The sequence below is a fragment of the Amorphotheca resinae genome (assembly GCF_003019875.1).
Source record: "Amorphotheca resinae ATCC 22711 unplaced genomic scaffold M430scaffold_15, whole genome shotgun sequence".
Classification (NCBI taxonomy): domain Eukaryota; kingdom Fungi; phylum Ascomycota; class Leotiomycetes; order Helotiales; family Amorphothecaceae; genus Amorphotheca; species Amorphotheca resinae.
In genome coordinates, this window is record NW_020194485.1 from 442,793 (window position 1) to 463,807 (window position 21,015).

The 21,015-nt window shown below is 51.7% G+C and overlaps 8 protein-coding genes across 8 annotated transcripts; 2 read left to right on the forward strand and 6 right to left on the reverse strand.

Moving 5' to 3' along the window:
• Positions 1-65: 65 nt before the first annotated feature.
• Positions 66-1,241, forward strand: M430DRAFT_37848 (hypothetical protein). The gene is made up of 3 exons (XM_024867193.1): positions 66-177; positions 316-425; positions 534-1,241. Exons 1-3 carry the CDS (start codon positions 160-162, stop codon positions 913-915), a joined length of 510 nt encoding a protein of 169 aa, XP_024716541.1. The 5' UTR covers positions 66-159; the 3' UTR covers positions 916-1,241.
• On the reverse strand, positions 1,213-5,021 carry M430DRAFT_111236 (hypothetical protein; the record flags this gene model as incomplete). Its single annotated transcript, XM_024861423.1, has 3 exons — positions 1,213-2,135; positions 2,188-4,389; positions 4,448-5,021. 3 exons carry the CDS (start codon positions 5,019-5,021, stop codon positions 1,213-1,215), a joined length of 3,699 nt encoding a protein of 1,232 aa, XP_024716542.1.
• A 663-nt stretch (positions 5,022-5,684) lies between these two features.
• Positions 5,685-6,674, reverse strand: M430DRAFT_148786 (hypothetical protein; the record flags this gene model as incomplete). Its single annotated transcript, XM_024863141.1, has 3 exons — positions 5,685-6,201; positions 6,274-6,430; positions 6,588-6,674. 3 exons carry the CDS (start codon positions 6,672-6,674, stop codon positions 5,834-5,836), a joined length of 612 nt encoding a protein of 203 aa, XP_024716543.1. The 3' UTR covers positions 5,685-5,833.
• A 298-nt stretch (positions 6,675-6,972) lies between these two features.
• On the reverse strand, positions 6,973-8,458 carry M430DRAFT_272308 (hypothetical protein). Its single transcript, XM_024865553.1, has 4 exons — positions 8,410-8,458; positions 8,100-8,331; positions 7,872-8,018; positions 6,973-7,821 (listed from the first exon to the last, which is right to left on the reverse strand). Exons 1-4 carry the CDS (start codon positions 8,441-8,443, stop codon positions 7,344-7,346), a joined length of 891 nt encoding a protein of 296 aa, XP_024716544.1. The 5' UTR covers positions 8,444-8,458; the 3' UTR covers positions 6,973-7,343.
• A 1,152-nt stretch (positions 8,459-9,610) lies between these two features.
• M430DRAFT_23508 (hypothetical protein) lies at positions 9,611-12,436 on the reverse strand (the record flags this gene model as incomplete). The annotated part of the gene is made up of 2 exons (XM_024864919.1): positions 9,611-10,214; positions 10,275-12,436. 2 exons carry the CDS (start codon positions 12,434-12,436, stop codon positions 9,611-9,613), a joined length of 2,766 nt encoding a protein of 921 aa, XP_024716545.1.
• A 3,541-nt stretch (positions 12,437-15,977) lies between these two features.
• M430DRAFT_62317 (hypothetical protein) lies at positions 15,978-17,424 on the reverse strand. The gene is made up of 2 exons (XM_024868978.1): positions 16,541-17,424; positions 15,978-16,483 (listed from the first exon to the last, which is right to left on the reverse strand). The coding sequence occupies exons 1-2, from the start codon at positions 17,342-17,344 to the stop codon at positions 16,325-16,327; spliced, it is 963 nt and encodes a 320-aa protein (XP_024716546.1). The 5' UTR covers positions 17,345-17,424; the 3' UTR covers positions 15,978-16,324.
• Positions 17,425-17,564: 140 nt separating this feature from the next.
• M430DRAFT_148795 (hypothetical protein) lies at positions 17,565-18,533 on the forward strand. The gene is made up of 2 exons (XM_024863143.1): positions 17,565-17,842; positions 17,888-18,533. The coding sequence occupies exons 1-2, from the start codon at positions 17,613-17,615 to the stop codon at positions 18,450-18,452; spliced, it is 795 nt and encodes a 264-aa protein (XP_024716547.1). The 5' UTR covers positions 17,565-17,612; the 3' UTR covers positions 18,453-18,533.
• A 198-nt stretch (positions 18,534-18,731) lies between these two features.
• M430DRAFT_111050 (hypothetical protein) lies at positions 18,732-19,598 on the reverse strand (the record flags this gene model as incomplete). The annotated part of the gene is made up of 1 exon (XM_024861407.1): positions 18,732-19,598. The coding sequence occupies one exon, from the start codon at positions 19,596-19,598 to the stop codon at positions 18,732-18,734; it is 867 nt and encodes a 288-aa protein (XP_024716548.1).
• Between the last annotated feature and the right edge of the window lie 1,417 nt (positions 19,599-21,015).

Below are 21,015 nucleotides of genomic sequence, written 5' to 3' on the forward strand. Positions count from 1 at the left end.
GGGGTCGAACTATAGCGTAAAAGCTTAAATAATTTATCCCGAAGTACGAACTTGAGTATCTAAAACTCAACGACATCCAGGTCGCAGCCAAGTACACCATACATCCTTCTTGGGTCATTAATAGCCCAATCCTTCAAGATGGTGAGCGTAATACAGCGTATGAGGAAGCTGAGAGCAGTAAGTCATCCACTCAATCCCCCCCGGATTGTCCCATTTCCCCTTGGCTCCTTTAAAGCACCGACTGACATATGAACCGCAGAAGGTAGATTCTCGATACGCCCGCATCCCTCGTCTGATTCCTCATTGACACTTCTCCAGCTGCTCGCCGTAAGGCTCGGCCCTGGTGCCGCAATCCTGCCTCCCGAAGTCACAAGAATACACATGGACTTTGCCGTGAACATCACGGGCGGGCACTACGGAGCCAAGTAAGGGGATACCCCATCATCTATCTATCTGCTCTATTATGTAGAGAGCGCGTTCCCGTTCCCTTTCGAGCCATCACACGCTGACCTGTTGTCCTTTCCCCCTTTCAGGCGATTCTGGAAAGACTGCCTCACGCGCCTCAAGTACCATAACCCAGCCGTGCCGATGACGGTCAACCGCCGCGCCGAGAACCACACCGGGCCTGCGCTCATGACTGTTCATTTCGCCTCGTCCGATAAGGAGAGGACCAAGGTGTTGGATATGAAGAATCGGGACGTGTCGGAGATTGTCGCACAGCTGATGACGCTCACGAATGCGAAGCCCGTGAAACCGACGGCCGAGGAGACGAGACAGCTTCAAGAGCTGGAGGAGTACCGAGTGAAGAGTGCACAGGATAGAGAGAGGATGAAAGCTGTTATGGAACAGAGGAGGAGGGAGGAAGCTATCCTCACACAAGCTAGGGGAGAGGCCGAGGCGATGAAGGAAACCTAGGCTATATGCAGAAGGGAATCATGCATTTGTTAGGCGTTGGCTGTGAATGGGAGGTTTAAGGTATGGAAAGGCTGTAAAATCATCTTGTATAAAATGCCCTAAGCCATATCACTGTGCGGGTCAAGCTGTATTATTGACTTTTATATCGACATAACTGTTTGCAAGCTTCCGTATCACCAACGCCATCGATGCAAGTACCTGGCTCCAGCAGGACTCAAATGTGTTCACAGTTATTGATCCTGGCCTTGGTGACAACTCTACAGGTACGAATGTCTGCAAAATTCCGTAACCTATGCCTTACTTCAATCCAAACCCCTCGCTCTCATTAACTGCGCGCCAAAGCATCGTTTCCAGCTTCTGTCTTGAAGAGTAACGCCACAACGACAACATGTTAAAGCATGTTCTTGCTACTGGAAATCTCGGGCTATCATCGCCCAAACAAGAAAGCTTGATTACCAGATTGGTGGCCCCCATGGCTGGTATACGGTCACTACCAGTAATAAAGCTCAGGAGCTTTCGCTGGTCCTTTGGATTTGCCGTTTGGAAGGACTGCCAGAACCACTGTATCACTGGCTCTGTCTCTGCCGCATTTGGAACCCCCCAATTCTCACAAATAGCGACTGCTCGAAGAGATGCGATATCAAGAGGCTCGTCGGATCCTCGGATGAGAAGCTCGATTTCTTCGGGACGGAAAAGGGACAGCGCATTGCCTCCACAGACCGTGAAGAATCCACGTTTGAATGGTTCAAACTGACGTGAGACAGCAGTGTCAAGAAGGTAGCGTACGTAGAGGTCGACAAACTCCCGTCTGTTGGAATTCGTGACCGGCTTCTTCTCCCCGTCTGGGCAAAGTGGCACTTGCACGGTTTGGCCATATCGCTCTACATCTGCCACGAAGTCTCGGCAGAAAGTGTTCTCGACGTCACCGTCAAATTCGAGCAACTGTCGGAGGCCAGCGGCTAGTGCAGGTCGATATTCAGCTAGATCTTCCAAAGTGTAAGTCATTAATGGCTTGGCATGTGATGTTGCCCCAGGTGCAGCAGCGGGGCCAGCCGCTAGCAATTTTCTGAAAGCAAAAGGCGGAAGGGCAACATCAAGGATAGTGGAATTGTATATTGCAAGTCCAAGGACAACACCGACTAGGAAGAACTGGTCTGTCGTTTCGAAGCTGTTCGGGTTGAAGTAGCAGAAACGGGAGTCCTCGTCATAGGTAAACATGCCTGTGCGACAGTTAGAAATTACCAAACATTGTACCGTAAGAAACTTGCGTACCATGATCAGGGTTAAAGACATCTCTGACGAGTAGGAGAAACCATTCTTTCCTCAGGCCGCCCGCATCAATACCCTCTTCGCCCTTAAATTCGATACGGAGCCCCTTCTTGATCTCCTCATCTCCTGAGCCTACGACCTCACTGACCCCTTTCAAACTATCTTCTACAAGGCATTCCCGGCGAATCTTCAGTACAAGATATTGATTGACTGTCTTGTGGGTCATGATACTGTCAAAGAAAGCTTCTCGGGCCTTCACCTCCATCTGTCTTCGTGCATCATGCTCCATGATCTGTATCTTTGCCCAGATGCTTAAGAAGAATGGGTATTGGCAGAAGGTAAACTTTCCTCGTCTTGCTTCCCATGCTTCGAAATCAGCAATGAGGTCCGAGTAATCAAGCAGTGTGTTGTAGAAGTCGCTTGTTGGTAGTATCTGTCCATGTCTATGAGCCCTTTCTCGAGCGGCCAGGCCGATACTTCGCTCGTTGTCAGGGACAGATAAAGTGCGCGTGTCCCCCCTCCTGGTCAGACCGCTGTTGTTTGCGGAGAATAACAATGCCATCACTCGTGCAGCCGCTCTTATCTGCCAGTCATCATTATAGATAACGGTTTGTGGCTTCCCGTCGCGCTTCTTTCCGGCCTGTCCTGTGACTCCAAGGGCCGCATGTAAAGCCGCCGACGTAGTCCTCCCAGTCCCACTCATATTTGGAATGAGACCAGCAGTGGGATCCTGGTCCACTTCATGTTTCTTTCCATGCTGCCTAGTAAGCCTATAGGTAACAAAGCTCCCAATAAGATCAGTAGTCCTTTGGAAATGACTATCAGAATACCTCGCAAACCAGGAGACGAGGTGGTGATGGCACTCATTGGGAACATTAGACAAGAGGCCGAGTATCCGTTTAATAATTCCCGAATGTTTGCCAGAGCTGCCTCCTCCATTTCCATTCGACGACGCGAGAGCTAGAGGTTCTGTTCTCTTCTTCGACGTACTGGGATTATTTGTCGCGTACGGCATCTTTATGTCCCGTGACCTTGACCTCGACCTGCTTCGCTCTTTTGCTCTCGAGCTCGCATGAGCAGGGTAGAGTAGAGGGTTCGCAAGAATGATAAGAAGAAATCGAAGATCATTGGGTTCAAGCAAAGGCCGTCCGGGACGCTTGAGCAGGTTCTCAGTAGCTTTCAGCAAAACCCGCTGAGTATGCTCGCGGGCCTCCATTAATTGAGCCTCAATGTCATCCATCTCTTCAGGGGGCGGCCCCGTTGGGCGTAATTCATGCAGCTCGGAAGCCATGAGATCGTCCAATTTACGCCGCCAAAACCGACCAGCATTTAGAACCAGGTGATACCATTCGTTGACATCGGCCCAGTCAATTCGAGGAGACTTTAACGTGACTGAACCATCGTTCGAAGCTTCCCTATTGCGGCTCCTCCGTGAACGTTCAGGGCTTCTCATGCCTCCGGTCCACCAGGAGCCATTTTCCGCAACATCGCCAAGAAGAAGAGTCTTGGCGTCCAATTCCGACATGACTTCGTCAGTTCCAGTGTGCCTCGCGCTTTGCAATGGATTCATAGTTCTGCTGCTTCCCTCGCTAGCTGTTCTTAGAGCCAAGTTCGGATTCAAATTACTGAATGAATTATTGATGCATTCGAATGCTCCAAAAGACGTGATGATATAGTCTTCTAGAGGTTTGAAAATATTTCTTGTGGTCTCTGCTCGTTCCCGTTGTGCCTGGTCAGCGTTTGTAGTGTCTGCAGAATATTGAGCATCCGAATAACCCTGGCGATCACCTGCAGCGGCATCCTTCGGCATGCTCGAGTAAGGCTCTCTTCGCTTCTGTTCCACATGGGTACTAAAGAAGCTTCCTGAGGTCGATGCTGAGAAAGTAACTGTTTGTGCACGACGGTGCCCGCCAGAACTCTGCCTGTCAGAACTCTCGCGTCTGAAGCTAGACCTTTCGTTGGCCTGGTTAATGGGAAGTCGTGAGTGGGGTATTGAAGATATGGTAGCAGGTGGCTGCGCAATATTTTGTGCTTGTGTATGCAATCTACCAGGACCATCGCCTCTGGTAATGTCGCCGCCTTGCAGTATGGGCTGTGGTGGCGAGCCAGAAGTATTTCCATCATCATGCTTCAATCTGCCTAAGAGATATTCCGTTACGCACTGATCAATAAGCCGTCCTGTTTTGGCAATAGACAAGGGAGCCACTATACATATAAATACATTAGTCGGCCGCCCTTGTCAAGACATATTCAGGAGGCCTACCATGTTGCGTATATGCTGATACTGGATGTGTGCCTGTCTTCACGGCCCTGTGCCCATCCCCATGCCTCGTTTCTAAGACAACAGGCTTCAGATCATTGATCGTCAAGCACACCGTACACCGGAAAACCTTCAGATCTTTCGGCCAACGCACCATGGAATCGCAAGTCATGCACTTCCCTGTCATGAGGTCCTTATCTGGGACTTTGGACTGCTTGACGCTCGGATTAAGCAAAGAGGTCTTGGACGGTCCGGGGGAGATTGAATCATCGTCGGTGGATTCGAAGTCGGCCGCAGCATCACTGTGATGTTTCTTTCTCCCAGCGAACAGGGAGGGAAACGGGTGGCTCATGGATCTGCCATGGCTCGCCGTCTGCCTTGAATTGGAGGAGCTCGACCTGAGTGTTCCGTGCGACAAGGTCGGGATGCCGTAGGCATTGTCTAGTATATCCGCCTCGGTGACTCTTGATTGTACCCGCGTTCGTGTGGGAGACGTTGCGCCCAGTCCTGCTGTCCCCGGCCCTGGTTCATGACTGGAGCTCGCCGAAGAGAACAGTTTGTTTCCCCAAGGCGCCATGGCACGGCTCTACAATGGCTGGCTGCTTGTTGCGAGGCGCATGAGTTGTATACGGAGCATCGAGTCGATTGGGATCATCAAAGATGCAATGCACCAGACTATCTGCCAGGCCCGCCTGTAATCGACGCGGATTTCTTGTAGGTTAAGCTCAGGATATGGAGGAAGTTGCGCGGGTTCCTTCCTTCACGTTCGTATACTAGCTTTCGTCGGACGTTGGAGTCTCTAAGTGAGGTAGTGTCGATGGTTCAGGATGTGCATCTCAACTACCTTACCCTCCGCCCTGATCCAGACTCTACTGTGATCTGTAGGAAACCTCTGTATATGCAAGATTGCCCTGTCTCACTCAGTCGTCGCGGTCTTGTTCAAGGTGGTAGTTGGAACGCGTACTCGGTTGCAGTCGGCGAGCGGTCTGATAACCAAGGGGTCTTGCTACTAGATACTGTACGGTGTACGGTGTGCAGCGTACCTTACTGTTCACGCACAGGCGCATCTGAAGTGGAGAAGTCATGTGCGGAGTAAAGTAAACCCCAAGATTGTTTTATCCCTATATATACAGCTGCTACTGTACTGTACTGTACTTCATACCTACATATCCCGTACATTACTGGTGATTGGGGCCCAAGTCTTTTTCACGATATCATCAAGTGGAAAATTTTGTTTTTCCGCATTTCGCGTTTCAATTGTTCAATTCATCAGCGTATGCTATGAGCAACGGCTTGTTATAGCATGGCCATAACCCAGACGCACCGAGAATTCCACCAGCAACCCATCGAAGAAGCAACACAAACGACACAAAAATCCCGCTAAGACATCTATCTGTATCGTTGGAGGTTGAGGGTGTTGTGTCTCTTCCAGGTCTTTCTCCGGCCGGCAGTGGTCTTGTTGAATCCGTGTCCCTTGCCCAAACCACGGGACTTCTTGCCAGTGGCAGTGAGACCACGAGACTCGCGGTGCTTGTGGACTGGGTTGACGATCCAGTTGATGCGGGGGTCGCGGCGGATGGCCTTGTGTTGAGGGTCAACGAGGATGATCTCGTAGTACTTGTAGGTGGAGTCCTGGTTGATCCAGTATGAGTTCAGGACGCGCAAGTTAGCGCAACGACGTCCGACACGCTCCTCCGCAGTCGACTTCAGGGATCGCTGGTACTTGAGTTGGTTAACACCCTGGTTGGTGGGCTTGCCTAGAATGAGAAGCCCGGGTCAGCAAAAATCTTCCCTCCCAGCCAGCTATCTGCTATGATTCCTGGACATACCGTAGGTGGCACCCTTGGGCACTGGGCGCTTGCGACCTCCACGACGGACACGAACACGGTAGATGACATAGCCCTGCTTGGCCTTGTAACCCAGACGGCGGGCCTTGTCGGGACGAGATGGGCGGGATGCTCGGTGAATGACATTCAGTTGTCGAAGCTATATTTTGCACTCTCAGCTAAGTTCAACGAGTGTATAGCAAGGAGCATCGGAGAGATGTCCACGTCCCCCAATATTCTCATTGTGTCCGTCCGAGGGAGCAAATTCGAAGTATTGGGGTTCGATCGATGCCGTTTCAAGGGTCGAAGTATCTTACCTCCCAGCATCGAACACGGAGAAGGAAGCGCAGCACATCAGACTGCTTCTTCTTCGCGATCTCTTCCAAGTACTTGTTCGCACCCATGATTTCGATCTTGGCCGATTGATGTCGAAGGTGGTTGTCGAAATCGTTTGTCGGTATGTCCAACCCTCGAAATTTTGGAAGACGGGGAATATTGAAAAGTGCGTTTGCGAGTTCTCGCTTAGCGCTCGCTTGCCAGCCATACCTTACTTGCCCTTACGGAGTACTCCGTAGGCCCTTACAAGGCATCAAGGCATCCATGCAGAAAGAAGGTGAACGGGCGTGGTACTCCGTCCACGTGATACTTGTTCAGCGTCCCCGCGATTACTGATCCAGGCACAGTCACCACAACCACCTGGATGAGAAATAGGGGGGCACCACAGAGGATAGTTTACAGGCACCAGGAACGACTAATGATGGCAATGTTTAAGGGACAGAGGGACAGCCATGGAGGGGGCAGAATGAATCAATCAATCAGTCAGTCAGTCAGTCAATCTGCAGCCATTCTTCCTGGCATTCATATCTTGATACAGTACAATCTATATATGCGGGTAGGTGGAGGAGGTATTGCCTCTATCAAAGACTCCTAGGATTCTTTATACAGTTTCTTTGATTGTTGTCTCGAGATGTTGCGTAGCTTAATACAAACAAGTGTCTTCCCGAATATGCATTCTAGCCCCCAAGTAGCAAGTTAATAGTACCGCAAGGGAGCAAAAGTAAACTTTCCATCAATCAATCAGTCTCCACCGCAAGGCCATCGACCAATTTCCGTGTTGCCTTTTCCTGCTTTCTGGCAATCTTACCCCAGATGCCAGGCCTTTTGCCCTGGTACAAGAACCCAGCTGCCTGTGTAGCATCGGGGTCCATGGGCGGTTCTTTGGAAGCCATCAAGCTGCTCTGGTACCGGTTCATACCCACCCTCTTTCCGATGGCAAGGAGATCTGCCGCTGTACTATCCTCCTCTGCCCATTCATTCTCCATCAGGCCGGTTGGCTTAAGCTCCGCAACCCGCTGAGCGACCTGATCAAACCGGGCAACAAGACCCAGAGCCTCCGCTGTTAGCTCCTTGCTCTTGCTGTACATGGATGCGAAACCACGATGCGCGAATGAATCTCCCGGTGGGTTGGCCTCCGTAGATGGTGGCTGGAAGGGGGACGCCAAGCTATACGCAGCCTTGAACGCGTTGATGAAGTCGCCATCTTTCTTTGCACTACTGCGGTCAGCTCGCTCTTCCCCGTGAACTGTTAAACATGTACACACGCAGCGGCGCTCAGGTCCTGGAGGTTTGCCTTCAACGCCTGTTCTTCATCCCCTACCCTCTTCTTGAAGGCCTCCAGATACTGGATAGATTTCTTGGCAGCCTGTCTCTTCTTCTTGGATTCTAGCTCAACCAGAGCGAGGAACTGCCTAGATTCCGAAGAGTCAGCCGGAAGCAGCAAATCATGCCTGGTGAAAGTGCGTGTAGGGAGATGGCATAGAACGACCTACTGGGTTTCAGATCGTCCCGCATCTTCTTCGTACTCCTCGGTTCTACCCAGGCGTGCTGGCTCCGAATTTCGAAACTTGGGGTTGCTTTTCTTGACATGTTTCGCTGCGACAGGTTCATCGGGTACGAAAAGCTCATCGTTGGATTGCTCTTCCAATTCTGTGGAATCGGGAGCGTCTCCCCTAATGGATGCGAACTTTCTTCGCTGCTTCGCCTTGCCTGTGGGCAGAGCGCCTACACCGAATCAACATCCCGGCACTTTCAGTTTACAGGAGAATAAGAATTGTGGAGATGGCCAATGGTAAAACTTACTGTCCGACTTGCGCTTGCCCGCTGGTCTGGCCATGATGATTGTGATGGTGATGGTGGTGGTGGTGACGGTGAAGTTGGGAGGGTGCTCGAGATTCCAGAAGAGGAAACCCATCTGCCAGCCTGCCCACCAAGCTAAGTAGAATAATAAACAATCAACCACCGCACTCGTCGCCAATCTGTCACATATGGTAGATCACTATGAATTAAGGGTGTTTTGCCTGGGCGTTTGAGTAGACATCAGCAGAAATAGGAGACTATCTTGATTCTAATACCATCGAGTACCCTTTACAAAGCGGAAGATGTGAAGAAAAGCATTTTGAGTATGTGTACGCCTATTGAGAGGAGTTCCAGTATCCATTCCACCCATCCAGCCTGATTAGCCAAGCCCGCTTCTTTTATGTGGTTGTTTAATCCCCCCCAGAGACACCTCCCGAATTTGTGCAAATCTATCTATCAGTCTCGAAAACCCTACCAGGTCCATGTGCAATTCATGAAATTCGTAAGTGGAAAACAGACCTTAGCCCGAGTCTTAATGTGCTGAACGTTGAAAATCTCCCTAAGAAATAGAAATGAAATCAAATAGAGCAACCTAGAGCGATCTACCAAGCCAGTTGCTGATCTGTACTGAGGTCGTCTTGGTTTGCCCAACCTGGTCCTGTGACACAAAATGGCATACGCCATATATCTATAGCAGGAACGGGCCCTCAAACAACAAGTGGCCTTGCTGACAAGGCTCTAGTAAACGGTCTAACTTTGCCATCGAGCATACATGTTGTGCAATGCTTGAATTTGGAAATAAGAACTCCGAACCCAAAAGAAGGAAATAAGCTCGCGATTCGATGGCCGTGGTTCTGAGGCGAGCGAAATATAACGGAACTGTGTCATTCAACCAGGACAGAACTAGCTAGTGACAAGCCCCCTTCGACTTTCCGAGGTGGGATCGTAAGCTGAGGGTTCTAAGACTGCAGGTACCCTTCACGTCGAAACCTGAAAATGGCGGGGGGATATTTGTCGATGGAACGAAGCCCAGGTTGATCTAGAGATTCAGAGGGGAAATCTCTAAAGTCGGATAAGGACTATTCATGAGTCTCTTCCTGACATCGAGATTTATGGAACCCAGCCGTGAATCTGACACTCGAGACGTGTATCAACTGAGTGGTGATGGTCGACGAAGGGGGAAGAAGTCGGTCTGGTTTGGTATCTAACGAGTGTTCAGAGAGAGGCCCTGGAAAGCTCCGAGCCATGTCTCGTTTGGAGACCCGAGTCCAGAAGATTGGCGGCCATAATCGTTGGCATCATTATTCGACGTAGAACCGGGCGGGGAAGGGAACCGGCCAGGGGGTCCCTGATAATCGTTTGAGGCAGGGAAGCCGCCAAAAGGATCAGTCATGGGGGTGTAGCCACTCGCTGAGGCCCCGGCATTACGAGGGGCGGCGTTAAATGGAGAATAACCATAGGTGTAGCCCGATGGTGGGAGCCCGTTCGGTGGCATTGCTCCCCTATTTAGAGCGGAAGCGAACGGTTGCGCAAAAGCTCCTGTATAGCCACGACTAGGCTGAGAAACGCCAAATGAGTATTGTTTTGGTTGTGGGCGTCTCTCACCCTGCGTGTTCTGACCCACTTCAACGGCGCCCGGACCGATGCCAGAAGGAGCTTGAAGGCCGAGTGACGGGCTAGCAAATGAAGCTGGATTGATAGCGCTCATCCATATTCTGGTCTTGTAGACCTTAAAGAGGTCCGTAACCAAGGAGTTGAAGTTTATGTACGCATCGGCAAAGTAGTAGAAGGTTAACTTCTTCCAGTCCCTAGCAATTCCTCTGTTAGCTGGGATCTTCCCCGTATATACACGGACTTGGGTGACTTACATCTGAAATTCGGCGTCGAGAATTTCCATATGAAGACCATGCTCTTTCACCTTCTGCATACATACTCGCTTTGCTTTCGCCTCGTTACCTTCCTTGTCCCGCAGAGCCTGAATCTCATGGTTCTGTGCAAGGCGCTTAATGATCTTCGGCTTGATCTCGCCAGGGTTCGGTTCTTGCATCCCGTGCTGGTTTGGAGGTCCCATTCCGCCCACCGCACTGCCTTGAAGGCCATTTGAAGCGGCCATCAGACCAGCACCGGTCCCATCAGAATTTCCGGCCGCACCCTGTGAATACATCATAAGCCACTTGTAGTGTTCCTCCGCATAGTGCTCCTTCAGCTCCTTTGCAGTGGCCCAATCGATATTGTCCCTTGCGACAGTTCCGAGATCAGTTCCACGATCTGCCTCAACAATCACAAGATCTCCCGGCTTCACTGACAGTCCTGTCCCCTCTTGAACATAGAAAACATCGGCGCGCGAGCATTTGAACAGAACGATGTAGAGAAGTTGGTTATGGATCGGTTGTGGAACACCGTACATGCTGCGATGAGGCGATGCAGGCCGGCCCCCACCATATTGGCCCGGCACACCATGGGCTGGATAGGCGGAGGGATAGGCTGAAGGATATGATTCGGTGTTCCGCGGCGGAGCCGTAAGGCTGCCGAAATATGAAGCTGCTGCCGGACGATCTTGTGAATATAACGTTCTGAAAGAAGCTTCCTCCGAAATTTGACCATTCTTCTGGTTACGGGGATATGATAGTGCGAAATTGTTAGGAGGTTGCTCACCATGATCATTGAGTGAGTAGCCAGCCCCATCTTGATATCGGCTTTGGTATTCATTTGGCGGCATACTCTCTTGCAAATTACTCTCATGTGGGGAGAGAGGTTCGCCAACGGAGCTCACCGACCCGTGTCTAGTTGGGACATCAGCAAAAGAGTGGCGTCTGCTCTGCGGTATGTCAGCCAATCCGCCAAAGCCAAGAGAGCTTTGCCAGTAAGCTTTCTTGACATTCTCCAGCTTCCTATTCTCTAGGGAGGTATATGGAGAGACCCGGCTTTGGCCGGCTCCATACTCGCTAAGTCTGCGTCCTGACAAACCCTTCGATGACATTTCTTGAAGTTCGTTGATCTCGTCAAGCTCATCAATGGCATAGTCGGATTCCTCGGGTACAGACTCCTGCAGGCCGTACCCGCTGCCTAGGGAGAATGCATTGGAGGTGGATGAGCGAGGCCGGATACGTGAGTTATGGTATTGCTGTTGGCGTAGAATGGCATTTTCCCTCGCCAGCAGCTCGATTGTCTTTGCTTCCGCTGATTGATGCTGCACCCCATGGTTCGATCCGTTCGTGCTATCGTCGTCATCATCTTCCACTTCTTTAAGCTTGCTAAGGCCTCCCTCGCTTGACATCTCGCTGAGCATACTGGGCCGTGAAGGTCTATGTTGCAGACCAGAATGTTGCAGAGGTCTACCCCGGCCTGTCAATGCAGTACTTGTGCCTGTCAATGCGGAAGATCCTGCCGGTGTGTCTGGATCAAGTTGTCCAACGGAATAGGATTGGGACCGATAGGTCTTTGGAGTCGGATGAAGTGGAATTGCGAACGGAATGGTAGTATTTGCCGACTGATCTCGAGCATAGTTGCCATCATTGAAATATCCATTTCCCACTGGACCAGGAGGATGGGTAGACGTTGGTGAAGGTAAGACTTCCGTCAATCGAGAAGGAGGCTCCTTCCGCGACTCAGTATTCCAGATGCCACTACTCCAGGGGAATGAACTTGAGCCAGCGTGCCCACGACCGACACCGGAGCCAGCCTGAGTGTGGGCATTCCAATTGCGAGACTCGGTAGAGGGAGTGTTTGGATGAGATGCGGTGGGCGACATTGAGTTGCTTGGAAATGAACCCTTGCGTGGTTGCGCTCCGGGTTGCGTTGGGTCATTCAACCATGAGGCTCTTCGTGCTGGCTTCTGGGCTTGGACGGCGGGTTGAGGATGCTCTTGCCTATCAGCCTCGTCATCGGAACTTGCCAAAGCCTCAGAATCAGGTGTTGATCGTCTTCCATTGAATTTGTCAAGTAAGAGGGAGGGGTTGCTGGAGGCCATCGAGGAAGGGTTTGGTTGAGCGGTCCTTCCAGCTCCACTCTTTCCGTTGTTGGAAGTCATCCTGCAAGGGGCCGGTCCGCACGAGTGTCTTGTTAGTTATTAAAGACCGGAGGCGAAGTGTAAGAGGTTGTCGAGTATAGCGACCAGACGTGAGTATCAGGATAGATCCGATGTAGTAATGACCCGGTGTCAGGATGCCACTTTGTTGGAGTAGAAGAGGAATGCAAGAATGTCTATTTGGGGGGCGAAAACCTGGGTCCAGACTTATGCTGTCAGAGGCTGGATGTTACACAGAGATACTCCAAGCTGAGTAATAACACAGCGCTCGAACCAGTTCGAGACACTATTACAGTGATGAGAGGGGTATATTTTAATCAATAAGCCTGGCGCGTTGTGACTTGGAAAGTGCGAAAAGCGCCAGAGAGTGTCCGGGTGATGAGGGAGGGGTATCGAGTGTTGTGACAGGTCTCGCGAAGCTGGCGAGAATCGACGGGGTTGGTGGCAACCGGTGTAGAGAAGGGGTGAATAAGGCGGTCGTCCTAACACTGGCCTAACAGTAGAGAGTCTAGGAGATCTGTAGATAAGTCAGTGCCTGGATTTCAAGTCCTCGTCGCAATTTTTCGCAGAATGTCTAGCTGTCTTGCTGTGAGGCTTCCAAGATAATCTGATATCTAGGTACTTGTCGAGCAGACACAACGTAGTTGGAGGGCCACTATGTTTCTGCTTGCAAGAACAGAGCTCAGACTTCTGGCTCTCTGGCAATTATATCAGTTTACGAACAGCGACGGATGACAGCGACGGATGACAGCGACTCAAAGCTGCCCAGTCATTTCGCCATTCGATGACAGACCAAACGCGCCATTGCAAACTGCCCAGGTTCAAGAAGAATCACGATAGCTCACCCCTTCTCAAACTGAGGGCGATCTGGTCTGGCGGGATTGTGGCTACCGTGGTCCAATTCACCTTTCTTGGATCCTCAAGCTCTTGTATTTGATGGCGATCGGGGAGATGGATAGACAGAGAGGCGCGACTCACCGCCGCAAGGATATGATGTCCTCTGAGAAGGAGGGAGAGGTTTCGAGGCAGAGACGAGAGCTTGATATCTAATATCGCATGTGGTGTCAGCCACGGCCCAACCTAGCATGTACAGATCTGCCCACTTCGCGAGTGGGCAGATCGGGGGGGTCCTAAACGAACCTCGAGTAGCCGCAATCGCGATGCGGGAAATGTATAATAACTCTTCTGTCGAATACCTGTTCCCTGTCTCTTCTTCTCCAGATTATGCCTCCAGCGCGGTGTCGCCTAGAAATCGCCGCCGACTAAACTGAGTGTAAAAGAAAATTGAGAAACTCGCGGCGCATGCGACTGAGGTTTCAAGGCTTGGCTCGCCTCGACTATTCGTGGCCCATGGTCGAGTCCGTCGGAGAGGCGATGGCCCTGCGGTTAGGCGTTGCCTTTCGAACGGGAGGAGGACTGCGGGGGGAAATGTGGGAAGCAGAAGAGAGGCGGGCGAGAGAGAGAAATCGGTGGTGGGACTCGAGATGTAGTGAGGCGCAAGGGGAGGGGGAATGCGGGGAAGGATGCGACGAGTCGCAGCCAGATTGGAGGTGCGCGGCAGAAACCGAGACAGCGGACCACAGCTACCAGGGTCTCGAGGCTCGTGACGGAGTTAGATGGGGAGGGGCGGAGGAGAGTGGCGCGTCAGGAAGACAAGCAGAAGAGAGCTTTTGGGAGTTGGAGCTGCAGCGGGGAGCTGGGGGGGAGGAGGGATGTGTGGTCTTGGTGGAGAGGTCGTGTGTGGAGAGGGAAGAAAGAAGAGAAATGGAGATTGGGAGGGAGAGCTCTTCCTTTCAAGTGGTGAGATGCCAGTTGTGGGGGGCGGCGGCGCGCGCAAAGGGCCTCCGTAGACGAGTTGGGGTACGGATAACTAGGCCTATTCCGCACTAAGGTGAGCCAGCCCGCGCAAAAGCCTTGTCTTTCTTTTCCCTTTTCCCTTTTCCCAGGCCAGCTCGCCGCTCTGCTTTGCCAGGGAAGACGGCCCACAGTGGACAGGATTGTATGCTGCTGCATCTGTCCTCAGTTGGGCGGTTAGGCAAGGAAGCTGGGGCGGAGGGGGGCTGGCTCGCAGAAGTGGAATGGAGAGAGGAGGGGAGGGGAGGGGAGAGGACTCAGGGGAGAGCCAGAGTGCGGAGAGAGAGAGGCCAAAATAAGGTAACTAGAGAGCCAAGAGAGCGTTCTGCCCCGAGGGATAATAGGTAGGTAAGGTAGGTGGGTATATTGAGGACATTCACTGATATATCGATACATAGATACCTCCATGTGTCGGCAACAAGGAGCACAAGAGGCCAGTTGCCTTGATGAAAAGCGCTGCAAACCTTACAGCTACCTCTACCGATACCTATACCTATAGCTATAGCTATAGCTATACCAAGGTCCTATGTCCCTATTCGCACTCCATCATACCTTACCTAGGAAGAGAGCAGCGGATGGCGCGGCTTCACATGGTGGCTGAAAGCCCCTCTTTCATTCTTTGCATTTTGCAGACGTCCATCCTACAGGTCCCTGGAAACTCTAAACTGATCGCGATGATTGGGAGACAGTCTTTGTTGGAACAGTAGTCGTCCAGATTGACATCTTGTGTCAAGGTTGTCAAGTTGTCGACTACTGTCTAGCCTCTCTACCTAGCCATCGTCTACCTTACCCATCGATTAGGCCCTCGCCCCTGGACTGCGCACTACTCTGCCCGCGGGGTTCTTGGATTCCGGCTGGTAAATGGGCTGATGTGCCTCTTCTTGTACCGTGGTTTGCCATCAACCATCTACCGTCCAGTCCACCGTCTACTGTTCTACTACTACCGTCCACCGTACGGGGCACTACTACCTTACCCCGGATTTTCGGCTGCGGAGTAGGACCACTCACTGTACATAAGACCTCACCTGTCTTACATCATTATGTGCAGAAAAGCATCTGGTGCCAGGGCTCTGATGTGTCTGTCAGACATTGGATATGCGATGCGACCTTGCCTCATATCGGGTGCTTATATATTATAGATCTGGCTTTTATATCCTCCAATCCCTCCGTTAATTAATTCCGGATGGACCCATCGCGCGCCACAAAACCCCCCCCAGTTCCAACGCCACCACTACCGAGGCTGATTGATGTCTTGTTTCTGTCAGCCAACCGGTCCAACAACAGAGGACACAAGACTCAAGCACAACTCGCCTTAGGTAATGTAGGCTCCGAGAACAGAAGCAGAGCATTTACCTTACCTACGACTCCGTATTCTACAGTATTGTATTGGTTAACCCAGGTAGTACGGTAACAGCCAGGCAAGGTGGCCAAGAATGATGACCCATCATGCTATCTACCTATATAAACCGGGTAACATAAAGTAAACTACTGGGGCACCGTAAAAATGTAAAGCGCCCCCCCTCCTCCTCTTCTCTTAGGTCCCGCATCTCCAATTACGCGCTTCCTGATTCGCTAGCGGATCGATCTCCCGCCCCCCGTGCGATCTGATTCCGTCGTCGACGGGTGAAATTCGAGCGCTTGAGAACTCGAGAGAAAGACTGCCTGAGCCAAATTCGCCCGGAGATTCGGAGATACGTTGGTGCGTAGGGGTAGGGATAGCGTGGTCGAGCTTTGCTTGTTTGTACAGAGGACTGTCGTAGCTCGTTGCGGAGTATAAAACATGACGCTCTGGGTGCAGCAGAAAGCAAAGGAGGTGGTGTGGCCACGAGATACCAATACACAAGGTAACCTCATTTTGAGATTAGCTATGATCCTACCTATAGGTAGGTGGTATATCTAGGTATATATATACATCTCCGTCTAGCCTAGGTATCTACGCCACGAAACATGAACGAATGCGGGTCATGCTTGCATCCTCATCGACCTCCCCATTGACCCTGTGAGGTACAGGTCTTCGTATCGTGCCACTTGGGGACCTTAAGCATCCACAGTATCTAATGATCCCTTCCCGACAGTCGAGGGAATCTCGTTGACGCCCTTCTGTTGCTTCAGCTTCTCCTCGAACTTAGCAAACTCCTTCATTGCAATCTCTTCTTCCTGGTCCATGACTTGGACCACGCCTTTCACTTCCTCGATCTGGAGATCGCGTTAGTTATTTGTAGCTCACTCTCGAATCGTGCGAGCTCTACTTACATAATGCATCAGCATCCCTTCGATGCCGTTCTTCAACGTGACGGTACTTGAATCACAGGTCCGGCAAGCCCCGCGGAGCTTTAACAGGACGTTGCCTCCCTCGAAACCCCGGTATTCAATATCTCCACCGTCTTCTTGAATTGCCGGTCTTATCCGGGTCTCTAGTAATTCTTTGATCATTCCCACCACCTCGCTGTCATTCTCGTTGTAGCTCAGGCTGTCTTCTTCGCTTCCTTCTTGGCCGCTCTCCCCGGGTTTGCTCTCTGTGATGTTGACAATCTGCGCACCAGATGTAACTGCCTCCGTAATCAGACTGAAGACTTCCGGCTTGATGTGTGCCCAGTTCGCATCTGCCGCTTTCGTGACGGTGATGAAATCCGCTCCGTAGAACACCGATGTGACCCCGTCAACATTCATCAAGGAAGCCGCAAGGGGAGATGGGTGAGGAGGCGCAACAGTCGACCGAGGATTCAGGTATTCGAGGAATGGGGATGATAGCCCCGGAGGTAGGATAGGGTGGTTAGGGAGGAATTTCAAAGCGTCGGGGTTGGGTGTATTTTCGGTCTGGATGAAGATGGACCTGCTGCCACCAACAGCTGCCGACGGCTTCAGCATGCTCATGGGTTGATGCAGAGGTTGTAGCGTCGGCCTGCTTCCTGCATTCGAGGCTGAGACAGCTGGTAGACGAGTACTTCGGTGTACGCATCTGGCAGCGTTCGGGTGATGAACGGGAAGTGATGGCTTCGCCGGTCTGGTTTTGGTAAACAGCGGGGCAGCTGCCCGGGAAATCCTTTTTGATGCCATTGTTCAATGGAAGTCGTGAATATATCTTGTAGTGTTAGTAGTTGAACATTGGAAACGGGTCTGGTGTGGTTGGATTAAATATAGGTAAAGCTGGCTGGTGAATAATCAATCGTTCGGAGTTTAAAGTTTCGCCTCCCGGATGACGCAAAATCTGCGGAGCAGATACGGTAAAATCGACCCTTGCAAACCTGCCGCGTCTTCTATCAGAACCGCGAATAGATAAATATTTCTTTCTTTCACCCGCGTGCCTTTCGCGGCACAATCGTCAATGACCAAAATGTCAATCCAAGATTTGGACACAGGCGATGATGCGCCAAAGTCGCAGGGACTGACTACATCAGATCTACCGGGTGGAGAGACCCAGACTGCTGCTAGTCAAGAAGCCTCCGAGGATCAATCAGCGCCCGCATCACAGAGCAGCGTCTCTAATGCAAAGCTGTGCGGTGTCTGCAACGAGAATGCATCGAAATACAAATGCACGCGCTGCTATCTTCCATAGTAAGTATCTCGCGGATATAAGGAGTCTTTACTTATCTGTTGAAGCTGTTCAATCGCATGCTCAAACCTTCACAAAGCCACTCACCCCGCCGTCGAGCCAACTCAGCCAGTGCAGCGACAAGAGATAACACAGCCTCAAGCAAATGCGGTTCAGCCTCATACAAATGGAACTGCCCCTCGGCCGGGTACCGTTGCAGCTGCTGGTTATAAGGGTCCTTTCTCGGCTTTGGACGATTCAAAAGAGTTACAGATGCTTTTCAAAATGTACCCGCGTCTTGCCTCACAGCTAGAAGAGATCAATGCTGCCACCCTCCCTCCTACACCAGGGCAGGAGAACGATGCACACTCGCAATACCCTAATGGAGGAAGCAAGGGGTTCCGAAGATCTGGAAAGGAACAACCTTGGAACCCGGATCGAGGACTTGAGAATGGAGTTCGAGCACTATGTCGCGCTCGGGAAGCATACGGAAAGGACGGAGAAGGGGTGAGGGAATACTCGAAACTCATCTTGCAGATCGTCGCCGGGGAAGAGGGTATTGATACGATCCGAAAGGAAATGGAAGAGGAGAATGTGAGGATTATTTCACAGTTGCTGAACGGCGAGACGTGAACTGCCGGATGGGCTCTAGGGGCTAGCATGTGAATTATCTCCAGCAATATTGGGAAGATTGCGGAACACAGGATAACGACGGGTAAGCAGGTATTGGGCCACATTTTATGTTTCATGCTAAGAACTTGCACCAGCAAGGGATCTCTCACGAGCACGATTTGGCAGGGTTGAGAGCATTGCACGATTTGGGGGAGACAGTCGGGTTGAAGTTTGGAATGTGATTAAGATACCCAGGCGTTATTTGAATTCCACGAGATACGACCCGAACAGCGCTGCATGTTAACTAGGACGACGCCTAAAGCGGGCAAGGAAGCTAGCTCTCCTACTTTTACTACCATCTGGTGAAGTAAAGTCTCCAATGCCCACTACTGCTTCATCCTTATCCGGCCTCCCTGGCTTCTCCCTCCTCCCTTTCAATATCCAGATCGAGTCGCGTTTTTTTAGGGCTGGGCTCGCTGGCTCTTCTATGGTCGGTCTTCCATCCCTTCCATCTTCCTCCTGTGCCCAGTCATTGCGCCCATCAAACGCCGGGGCTCGCCTTGATCTGGCCCTCTTAAGTGCCTGGGGCTCATCTTCCTCTAAGAAGTCCCCTGTACTCAATGGACGTTGGATACTCCGTTCGGACCGATCCATCAAGTGCGCAAATTCCGGAATGAAACTCCTCCGAGCTGGTTTATACACACGTCGTTCGATGTCTACCTCTGCAGCCCCTTCCATAGCGCGAGTCCACTGGAACTGATTTCTATTACTTAACATCTCTCTCTCTAGCATTGCTTGGTCCATAGCCTGGGCCCTTTGAAGGCTTGTAACCTGAGGGTGTGATTCCTTGAGGCGGAGACCCTCCAAGTGCTGCTTCAGAGCTGGACGCGACAACTCATGAATTTGACGCGTCACGTCAGGGGTGGCGGTCCGCGCGAACGCCGCTGCTGCAACCTTTGGGACGTGGTGGTACCCAGCATTCTGCTGAGCGGCAGCGACCTCAGCAGCCTTGGCGGCCCTCGCATCACGTCGAAGCTCAGCCGTCGACTTCTGTTCCGCGAGGAGGCGTGCGAGTCGGCGACTCAGTTCTTCTGGGTCGAAGGGCTCGCCCTGCTTGACTTGACGCCTGGCATCGCTGCCCTGGGGGTCGCGCAGAGGGTGCGGCATTGATCGTGTAGGCTTGCTCTGTGGGCGGGGTCAGGATTGCCGCATATCAAAACATCCCGGACATACTCACCGCAGGCCTTTCCTTGGCCGGGATTCCTGAAATCGTAGCCATGAGAATCGCGGCCGTATAAGAACAGTGCGTTCGACAGGCGGGGGGAGCGAAACGGAAGGTCGAGGGGTGCGAATCACATCTGGTGCAGGCGTTCGGGATACATATCAGGTCCGTCACAGGTCGCACGCGGACCGAGACGTCTCAGATGCCAGGAAGCCGAAAAGACCTGGTCATGAGCCGGGCGAGGTTTCACTCGGTGTACGGGAAGTGTGTATGTACGTGTAAAGGGGGACGAGGCGGAGGGCATACATATGTATACCTTGGTACAGGCACAACAGAGACAAGAGGTTGAGATATTGAGATATTGAGATATTGAAAGATTGAAAGATTGAAATTTAGACCGATGCGGGGAACCCTTACATGGGGATGCATGGCGCTCGGTTGAATGCTCTGCACAGTACAGATATCAGATATCTCGGCAGAACCAGATGTATGTAGACCGAAGACATGTGGACGAATGATACGGTTGTCTATCCTATTTAAGAGATTTATTGATTATAGTTGGCGGGTTGCGTCGTCCCTGACAAGAACAGGAACAAAATCTAGAACGAGTGCCAAGAAGCGGTCTATACATAAAGTACCTTATATACGGTACATATATGTATATACACATATCTAACAGATGATCAGCCTCTCTATTCTGTCTCTGTCTCTGATTCTCTTTCTCTGTCTCTTGGCATTCCTCTGAGCGGGATGATGAAGAATACGAGAGTCCTGTAACTCTATCCAGATGACATCCCGTCTGTGTAGAGACGATCGTCCGTCAAGAATCAAGAACCAATGGCCATCTCACGTGCGGCCAGCCAAAGGGTTCGAGGCGCGACTCTGCCGCCCCATCTGGCTTTTCCTGTCCCCCATTATTATCCCATCTAGCTGCTCCAGACACACAATCGTCCTCTTCTGGCCGCTTCTCTTGGGTTATATCTCTTAAAAATTTATTATATTCAACCCTCCCGCGGCCCTCTCTCCCTCTCCCTCTCCCTCTCCCTCTCTCCCTCCATCCCTCGCTCCCCTCCTTCGTTCCCCCATTATGCCTCCCTCCGGACGCCCTTCATGCCTCCCTCTGCTGCAATGATCTGCTCATAAACACCATCCTGCCGGTATGCTCCAGCACCACTGCTATCGCTGCCAGTTGCCGACCACTTGACAGGGTGTTGGTGTTGGGAACGTATCGAGCCCGAGTGCCCCCCCAGGTGTCCCGACCAGGGCTGACGCTGTAACTCCAAATCCCAAACCCCTGGAACCTCGTCATGGATGATGCCAGAAACCTCCCAACCCGCAGCAAATCCAAGCGTATACGTTCCG

What these genes read in the sequence shown, in the direction of transcription:
- M430DRAFT_37848 (XM_024867193.1), top strand. An exon ending in GGCGGGCACTACGGAGCCAA is followed by an intron (nt 426 to 533) that starts GTAAGGGGATAC and finishes TCCCCCTTTCAG; the next exon opens with GCGATTCTGGAAAGACTGCC.
- M430DRAFT_272308 (XM_024865553.1), bottom strand. Translation starts at nt 8,443, where the DNA reads ATGGCCAGACCAGCGGGCAAGCGCAAGTCGGACA. An exon ending in GGGCAAGCGCAAGTCGGACA is followed by an intron (nt 8,332 to 8,409) that starts GTAAGTTTTACC and finishes GATTCGGTGTAG; the next exon opens with GCGCTCTGCCCACAGGCAAG. An exon ending in CAGGACCTGAGCGCCGCTGC is followed by an intron (nt 7,822 to 7,871) that starts GTGTGTACATGT and finishes TGACCGCAGTAG; the next exon opens with TGCAAAGAAAGATGGCGACT.
- M430DRAFT_62317 (XM_024868978.1), bottom strand. Translation starts at nt 17,344, where the DNA reads ATGGCATCAAAAAGGATTTCCCGGGCAGCTGCCCCGCTGTTTACCAAA. An exon ending in AAGGGATGCTGATGCATTAT is followed by an intron (nt 16,484 to 16,540) that starts GTAAGTAGAGCT and finishes CGCGATCTCCAG; the next exon opens with ATCGAGGAAGTGAAAGGCGT.
- M430DRAFT_148795 (XM_024863143.1), top strand. Translation starts at nt 17,613, where the DNA reads ATGACCAAAATGTCAATCCAAGATTTGGACACAGGCGATGATGCGCCA. An exon ending in ACGCGCTGCTATCTTCCATA is followed by an intron (nt 17,843 to 17,887) that starts GTAAGTATCTCG and finishes TATCTGTTGAAG; the next exon opens with CTGTTCAATCGCATGCTCAA.